The 9,431-nt window shown below is 41.8% G+C and overlaps 1 protein-coding gene across 1 annotated transcript; it reads left to right on the top strand.

Moving 5' to 3' along the window:
* The first annotated feature begins 4,690 nt into the window (after nt 1-4,690).
* On the top strand, nt 4,691-8,627 carry LOC121785345 (F-box/LRR-repeat protein 3-like). The gene is made up of 8 exons (XM_042183731.1): nt 4,691-5,480; nt 6,387-6,512; nt 6,698-6,802; nt 6,881-7,274; nt 7,350-7,479; nt 7,576-7,870; nt 7,941-8,192; nt 8,278-8,627. The coding sequence occupies exons 1-8, from the start codon at nt 4,839-4,841 to the stop codon at nt 8,326-8,328; spliced, it is 1,995 nt and encodes a 664-aa protein (XP_042039665.1). The 5' UTR covers nt 4,691-4,838; the 3' UTR covers nt 8,329-8,627.
* Nucleotides 8,628-9,431: the final 804 nt, after the last annotated feature.

The following is a 9,431-nucleotide window of genomic DNA, read 5'->3' as shown; positions in this document are numbered from 1 at the left end:
CAGCATCAACATCATCATTGGTCAATCAGTCGGTGTTGGACCTTCATCTTCGACAATCATGTTGTGCATGATAATCATGCGTACATGATATCAGTGTTGTTGTCAATATACCACAACCGTGATGGACCCTTCACTGCCGCCCATCGAGCCTGGAGCACACCAAATGCCAGCTCCACATCCTTGCGCGCTACCTCCTGACGACCCGGAAAATAGGATCTTCTTTTCGTCTGTTGCGCAACTGATCGTCTTCACAAAGACGGGCCACATAGGGTATATCTCATCCGCCAAATAATAGCCCATATTGTGCTGGTTGCCGTTGGCGACGAAATTGACGGCCGGACCAACGCCCATGCACTGCTCGTTGAAAAGAGGCAACGACTGGAGGACGTTGATGTCGTTGTTCGACCCGGCTACTCCAAAATACGCTTGCCAAATTCACAGCCGGTAGTTAGCTACCGCTTCAAGGATCATCGTGGGATTCTTGCCCTTAAAACCGGTAGTGTACACCCCTTTCTAAGCGACGGGGTAGTTCTTCCACTCCCAATGCATACAATCTATGCTGCCCAACATTCCCGAGAACCCGTGCTGACTCCCATGCATATCCATCAGAGCCTGGCAATCTTCGGGGGTAGGCTTCCGAAGATACCTATCCCCGAATATCTCCCTAACGCCTCACAAAAATACTGCAGACATTCGCGGGCAGTCGTCTCACCGATGTGGAGGTACTCATCGAACATGTCGTTCGCACCTCCATATGCTAGCTGCCTGATTGCGGCAGTGCACTTCTGTATGGGCTTATGGCCGGGTTTACCAACCGCATCCTCCCTCATCCTGAAATACTCGTATCGACGTGTTGGGGTTTGTATACTAAAAGATGCTTCGAGCGTACATGCCTTTGTACAGTCAGCTTGTGCAGGTATACGAGAAACGCCACGTCCACTTGTTTACCTAATTATGAGAATAAATAATATAATATAATGATTTATTTATTGAAATATAATAAACAAGTTTAACGCTTCTTACTAAGAAGGTCAAAGTAGGGAAATTCGATGAATCCTCATGAGTTTTCCAGTAGGGGACTTGGCCAGATCTAGTAAGAAGAAAAACGTATTCACAACCTAAATAGACTTTGGCTACCTATTGGTATGGTTGCGGTGTTTGTGATAATTCTCTCTTACCTAAGAAGAGATTAGTAACACCGGTGTGGTAAAGCATTGAAAGGATCTAATACGAAATGTATTCTTTATTGCTATCTAAAAGAATATATTTCAGAAATTTTAGTATTTTCTAGTCTATGAAATTAATATCAATATTTTTTATTTAATCAGACGCCACTTTGACTTATCAATATGATAGAGTTTGTACGTGACTCAAACATGATATCTTGGGTGGTAGTAGTTGAATAAAATGAAGGTATTGAAATATTATTTCATAGAATTCACGTGCCTAGTGTGGTATGATTAAATCCCCAAGAGGTGTTTAAAAAAGGAATTTATTATTCAGAAATCTGCGCAGTTGGAATTTTATTCGTCTCATCCATTAACTATTCATGGGGCCCACTGTACTTTTCACTCAATCTCTTAACTAAGAGACAGAACCTGCAACCCTCCATATCTTATCCGTCTCTTATCTCATCCCTTAACTATTCATTCAATTTTATTTTTTATTTTTATTTTCAACAAATTCAATTAATAAAAACACATTTCATTAAATAAAATTTTTAAAAAAACATAATTAAAAATCCTAAAAAATTTAAAAATACATAATTTAATTTCTTCCGCTCACTCTTTCTAAATTCAAAATTTCAAAGCGTAAAGAAGCAGAAGAAAGATCATGTGCGTCTACCGGTTGCCAAATTTTGCCCAAATGTGCTCCATTAGATCATCTTGGAGTTGGGCGTGGGCGGTAGAATCATGTGTCCTTGCCCGAATAGACAACCAATCTTGCAAAGACGGATGCATTCCACTACGAGGCGGACTACTTGGGGTAGAGCTTCCGGGGGTTTCTGGGTCGAACCAATTTCCCGCCTCGGGTCCTACGTCGGCGACAATCATGTTGTGCAAGATTATGCATGTATACATGATGTCGACCATACTCTCCATGAACCACGTACGAGTCGGGGCTTTGATAATGTTGAAGCGCGCTTGGAGAACCCCGAACGCCCTCTCCACATCCTTGCGAGCAGCCTCCTGCTTCTACGCAAAAAGAGCCTGCTTTTCGTTCACCGGCATGTTGAACGTCTTCACGAAGGTTGGCCACTTCGGGTAGATGCCGTCGGCAAGATAGTACCCCATTTTATACCGCCGGTTGTTAGCGATGAAGTTGATGGTCGATGCTTTACCATCCAAAACTTCGGCGAAGAGGTCAGATTGGTTGAGCACGTTCGATCCGGGGACCCCGAAGTCGCATGCCAAATCCATAGCCGGTAGTCGGCAACAACCTCGAGTATAACGGTGGGGTGAGTGCCTTTGTGGCCACTTGCGTATGACCCCCTCCACGCCACAGGGAAATTCTTCCATTGCCAATGCATGCAATCGACGCTGCCAAGCATCCCGGGGAATCCGTGCACTTCTTCGTGAAGGTGGAGCAGAAACTGACAATCTGCCGTGCTTGGCTTCCGGAGAAATTCGTCTGCGAAGGCTGCCCGGACGCTTTTGCAGAATTGCATCAAGCACATTCTCCCAGTGCTTTCTCCAATGTGGAGGTATTCGTCAAACAAATCCGCCGTTTGTCCAGTCGCAAGCTGACGGACTGCTGCAGTACATTTCTGCAACGTCGTGTGGCTGGGACGGCCGACGATGTCGAACCCTTCTTGGAAGAACTCTTCCCGGGCTGCCAATGTATTTGCGATGTGGAGAAATAGCGGTCGCCGCACGCGGAATATCTCCCCATACCGCGTTATCACAGAAGTAGTCGCGTACTAACCTTGCGGCGGCTTCCTCCCGGTTACGATGGATGTAAGTCCGGGATCGTCATTGGGGCGGCGCGGCTTCCTCCGCCCCCTACGTCGATCTTCTTCAAGTGATTCTTCCATTATTCGACTCATTTGCTCAAATGGATCCATGAATGGATTAACTTTGGTAGAAGAATAAAAGAGATGATTTGAGATGAAAATTGGAGAGGAAAGAGAGATGATTTGAGAAGAATAGATGTGTGTTTGTGTGTGTGAAAGAGGAGTATTTATAGAATAAAAAAAGAAAAAAAATTTGAAAATTACCGTTGAACGGTCATATGACCGTTTTTAATTTTTTTTATTAAATTTGATTTTTTAAAAAAATGATTTATTGCGTCAGCGTGACGGCGCCCACTCGTGGGCGTCACGCATAGCGCCGGAGTGCGCCACGTTGCGCGAGCGCGTGGCGAGACAGCTCGCGCGCCGTCTCGGTGGGACGGGCGTGTCGGCGGGCTATGGACGAGACGGGACGCTGCAACGCGTCCCGCGGCCGTCTCGTCTCGGAGGGACGAGATAAGGGAGACCCGCGAGACGCGTTGTGGGTGCCCTTATCATATTTCAGCGCATATTCGAAAAAAAAATCAAAAAAAAAAAAACAAACACACCAATTTCAAAAGGGACAGCATTGTAATTACAATCCCAAAATCCTTATTCCCCATACATCTCTCTCTCTCTCTCACCTCTTTACTGTTAAAACTTCACTTATTAGAGCACCCGCAACGCGGTGCCGTCGCCGTTCCTATGCCGTTCCGGAGGAACGGTTTCGCGGCGGCACGCGTTGCAGCGTGCGTTCCGTCGCCATTCCGTGCCGCCACCGTTCCCATGCCGTGCCGCGTTTCGTTCCTCCGGAACGCGGAACGAAACGTTCCGCCACGCGCCGAGGCGACGTGGCGGACTCCCATTCGACGCGTGAAGCCCACTCGCTGCCCCGCGAGTGGGCTTCGTCCCGATGACGCAATAATTCATTTTTTTTAAAAAAAATTTCGAATTTAATAAAAAAAAATAAATTTTTTTTTTATTAACGGTAATGAGACCGTTAATTTTATAGCCGTTTGTTTTTTTTTATTATTTATTTATTTACTCTATAAATACTCCTATTTCATACTCATTTCAATCACAAACACACATCTATTTCTCTCTATTTCCACCCCAATTTTCATCTCAAATCAACTCTATTTTCCTTCTCCCAAATTTAATCAAACTAATGGATCCTTATGAACAAATGCGTCAAATACAAGAACGGTTATCTATTCGTGCAAGGACACGCGACTCTAGCGCCCACACCCAACTCCAACATGATCTAATTGAGCACATTTGGGCAAACTTTGGCGGATGAAATTATTAAAATTGTGTACTTTTATTTTTTTATGATTTTAATTGTGTGCTTTTTATTTTTTTAAGTTTAAGTTGTAACTTTGTTTTAATGTTGTGTGTTTTTTAATAAAATGTGTTTGTTTTTTTAATTGAATTGAGTTGAAATTAAAAAAAAAATGAAATTGAATGAATAGTAATTTAAGGAACGGTTAAGGAACGGTTAAGGAACGAGGGTTGCAGGTTCCGTTCCTTAGTTAAGGAATGGAGTAAAAAAGTACAGTGGGGCCCTCAAATAGTGGTTTAAGGAACGGTTTAGGAACGGTATAGGAACAGCGTTGTGGATGGCCTTAGAGTCTTGCGGTTAACGGTTGTTCAATAAATCCCTCAATTTTATACACACCACTAATTTTAGCATGATTGCAACCATTCTTCTACACCTATCAAATTATTGAAAAAAAATCAGGCGTAGAAGCCAAAAATCCACAAAAGATCGAGCCTCTTTTCGCCGATTAAGCTGCAAAGATCCAATTTTTAGCCTCATTACTCGAAAAAAGCTTCGACCTTTGCCGCGATGAAGAAGCAGAAATCAATCCCAGAACCCACCTTCAGCCGCTTCGATCTCCTGTCAGAAGAGATAGTATTTACACTTCTTGATTTCCTCGAAAACCCAGTCGATAGGAAGTCGTTCTCTCTCGTTTGCCGCTCGTTTTACGACATTGAGTCTCGCCACAGGAAGCTCCTGAAACCCCTTCGCTCGGAGCTGCTGAGCAAAGTTTTGGTCAGATACCCTCATGTTTCAAATCTCGATCTCTCTCTCTGTCCCAGAGTCACCGATGCCACGCTTGATGTTGTGTCGAGTTATTGCAAGGAAACGCTGCGGTCGATTAATCTGTCTAGGTCCAAGTTTGTTGGGCATGTGGGGCTGTCTAATTTGGTGGTGAGTTGTGGGAATTTGGTGGAGATTGATCTGTCGAATGCGACAGAGCTTAAGGACTTGGCGGCTGCCACCATAGCCGAAGCCAAGAACTTGGAGAAGCTGTGGTTGGTCAGGTGTAAGTCTATTACTGACATTGGGATAGGTTGTATTGCTGTGGGGTGTAGGAAGCTCAAGTTTCTCAGCTTGAAATGGTGTTTGGGTGTTGGTGATTTGGGGGTGGGGTTGATTGCTGTCAAGTGTCAAGATATTCGAAGTTTGGATCTTTCCTTCTTGCCGGTATTACAGCTTGATTTTAAGAGTGTTTTCTTGATTATTTGACTCTGTTTTTGATGCTTTATTTTGATTTAGTTGATTTACTGAGTTCTGATGTTGTTTATTGCCTTAGTTGTTGTTTGTGGAATAACTAAATGAAATAAATTCATTTATGTATACTAAGTATTTGAAGTTGACCTTATATCCATCAGTAGCCTGAGGTCTTAACCTTGAGTATTTCGCCTTCATGTGTTAAGAAACTAAACATGATTTTAGTATTTTAAAATTGATGTACTCCCGCGTAATACTTGCTAGGTAACAGTCCCTGACCGTGGCAATTAAACATTCTTGCTACCTATCTCGCCCGGAAGTGCTAAGCTTTTTGGTTGGGGCTGTTAATGAGAGCTGTATGATAAAGCAAAAATTATGTCATGAATTTGAACCTTTTATGATGGTGAATGTATGGGTAGTTCTATCTAAACACATGTCTAAATACGGTGGCCGGACAATATTATTAGCGCTGCTGCGTCTTTGCTGGAAGAATTTTAACGTGATAACATATTTTACCCTTAGGGAATAAGGAAAGTTGTAGAATGAGTTCTATTTCATTATGATTAGGTCAGAATCTCTCAGGGCATGTTACAGGACCAATGATTTGAATTTGTACTGGTTTTTAATAGAAAGTACTAAGAATACTCAAGTTCTAACCTATTGTTTGAATCACATATATATTTACTTGCTAATTGCTATACTTCTTTGTTTTTTCTGTATGCAGAATTCACACATAACGCTTTAATGAGTTTTTTGTGCATAAAATATACTCCGTAGTTTAATAGTTGAATCTGTACGAATTAAAACATATATAGCTTCTGTGAGCAATATTCATGGACTACAGGAATGATAATGCCTCACTTATTTTCTCTCATGTAGATCACCAATAAATGCTTGTCGCAAGTCTTAGAGTTGAAACGCCTCGAAGATTTGGTTCTAGAAGGGTGTTTTGGAATCGATGATGACAGCCTTGCAGCTCTCAACCAAGGATGCAAATCACTGGAGGTATTAATTTTTAGATTAAGCATGCTTAGAGACTCATGGACTTTTACTAAATGTATAACTTTACAGTTTTGTTGGACAATGAAAAATCTGAACTTACAGGCTTCAGTTAGTGGTTTCCTTACTCTTTATCGATCTTGAAGTGGAAATTGTGCTTTGCCCGTAATTAGCTTCTTTTGTTTCAACAGACACTTGATATGTCGAGCTGTCAGAAAGTAAGTCATGTGGGTTTATCTTCTCTCACCACTGCTACTGCGAGTTTGAGGCAACTCATCTTATCATATGGTTCTCGCGTGAGTCTCCATCTTTCCCCACCTTGCCTATAGTTGTATATTTTTGAATTTTTAACTAATGTACTAGTGAATTTTCAGGTGGATCTTGCTCTTGCTGATAGTTTGCAAAAGCTTTCAATGTTGCAATCCATAAAACTTGATGGTTGCAAGGTCACGTGTTCGGGACTCAAAGCCATTGGGAACTGGTGTGTATCACTGAGTGAGATAAGCTTAAGTAAGTGCTTAGGAGTGACAGATGAAGGACTTTCCTCCCTCGTTACAAAACATAAAGACTTGAGAAAACTAGACATCACCTGCTGCCGCAAAATAACTAGTGCGTCTGTGGCCCACATAACAAATTCTTGTACCGCCCTCGTTTCCCTCAAGATGGAATCGTGCACCTTGCTTCCAGCTGAGGCTTTTGTTTTGATCGGGCAGCGATGCCAGTTTTTGGAGGAGCTTGATGTTACTGATAATGAAATCGACGATGAAGGTAACTAATTGCTTTGTTTGGCTCATTTATATATTTATAGGAATTTTAGTAATGCTGATTCAAGTACGCATCCAGGTCTAAAATCCATCTCCACGTGCTCTCGACTCAGAAGCTTGAAACTGGGGATCTGCCTGAATATAACCGACGAGGGGCTCATTCACATAGGCATGTCTTGCTCAAAGCTCAAAGAGGTCGACTTATACAGGTCAGCTTTTATCATGCATACAAACGAGAAACATACTCGTTGCTTTGAAGCTTTTCTTCCTTCCGTTTATCTCTAATACTATCTTTTGTTTGCCAGATCTGATGGAATTGGTGATTCTAGCATCTTGGCCATTGCTAGTGGCTGTCGTGACCTAGAAACGATCAACATTGCATATTGTAAATCCATCACGGATTGTTCCTTGATGTCCTTGTCGAAATGCTCGAAGCTGAACACACTAGAAAGCCGTGGATGCCTTCTTATCACTCCAGTTGGTCTAGAAGCCATTGCTATGGGATGCAAGCAACTCTCCAAGTTGGACATAAAAAAGTGTCGCAACATCGATGATGCCGGAATGATTTCTCTTGCCCGCTTCTCTCAAAACCTCAAACAGGTGTGCTCGACGTTCTTACCCCCTTTCCATCTCGCATAAGAAACTCCATCTTAGACTGCTTTCTATGCAGATAAACTTTTCATACACATCGGTGACTGATGTGGGGCTCGTCTCCCTCGCAAGTATAAGCTGTTTACAGAGCATGACTGTCCTCCATGTGAGGGGCTTGACTCCCAGAGGGCTCGTGGCTGCACTCTTGGCATGTGGCGGACTAACCAAAGTGAAGCTTCAGGCTTCGTTCAGAACCTCACTGCCAGAGCTTCTCGTGAAACATCTAGAAGCCCGTGGCTGCACTTTCCTGTGGAGGGATAAAGTATTTCAGGTAACCATGGTTTCACTTGTGTCTTTGAGCCTATGAACGAGTCAAATACCCGTCTGAGACTAAGCGGCCGTTCCTTGATTTGCAGGAGGATTTAGATCCTAAGTGCTGGAAGCTTCATTTTAACGAGATAGAGTAACGAGACCCAGAAAACTGCAGATTAGTAGCGAATTGGCGATCATCTCAAAGCTGTAGAGAACGTGTTAAAGGTTCGTCCCGTTTCTTGATTCTGTGATAGTGTGATAGGTGGTAGCATACTTTTGAATCAAGCAGTTGTTCGTCTCTCTTTGCTTTGGAAGAGGCAACAATTTTGTTTCGTTGTTATCTTTTCGTGTTGCAGTCTTGTGTTCCATTTCATCAGTACATGTCATTCGGATATCTATAATGTATATTGTACTTCCAAAATTCCATAATAACCATATACTATCATATTGTGTATATATTCTCCTTAATTTTGCAAATTATTTAAGAATTTTTTGGATATAGGAATAAAAGAGGAAGAAAAATCAAAGATTCCACACTCCTGAGTCAATGATTAAATCTAATATTCCTTGGAGAAATAAACTGCATAATTTTCAAATGACTGATAACACAGAAATTAAGGTTGCTACAAATATCAGACACGGTAGGATAAAATAAGCAGACATATCATGTCTATGTTCTGCTAAATAAAAGTAAGACAATCAATCAAGTGCAAAGAAAAAAATGTTGGATAAATCATCCACACGTGTGTACAGTATACATTATACTCCCTCCGTCCCGCACTACTTGCACTTATTTCCTTTCTGGGCGTCCCAAGTTATTTGCACTCTTTCCATTTTTAGTAACAATTTATACCTACAGCCGTAATTGTTGACTTTGTCTATCACTCATTCCTTAATCTCCGTGCCCAAAAGGAAAGGTGCGAGTAGTGCGGGACGGAGGGAGTATATGAATGCTAATCATAAAAAAGAGAAGTGATTGATAGCCATGGGAATTTTCTATTTCGATATGTTACTCCACCCTCCCCATCTTCAAAGCTAATCATTCTAAACTCATAAAATAGAAAAGGTAATTTTATGCAATATTGTCATGTGTTTAGTTAGCAAAATAGAATAACATAAGAATGACAAAATAGAAAAGGCAGTGTTTTTTTATTTTTAGAAATATATCAGTTTGATTAAGATATTTTGGAAAAGAAAACCGTGTCACCTTTGAGAAATACTGGAGTATACCGGTGTAGTTTCATGAAAATTGCAAAAA

The sequence above is a fragment of the Salvia splendens genome, chromosome 2 (assembly GCF_004379255.2).
Source record: "Salvia splendens isolate huo1 chromosome 2, SspV2, whole genome shotgun sequence".
Taxonomy (NCBI): Eukaryota; Viridiplantae; Streptophyta; class Magnoliopsida; order Lamiales; family Lamiaceae; genus Salvia; species Salvia splendens.
This window is presented reverse-complemented; position numbering and strand designations above follow the sequence as displayed.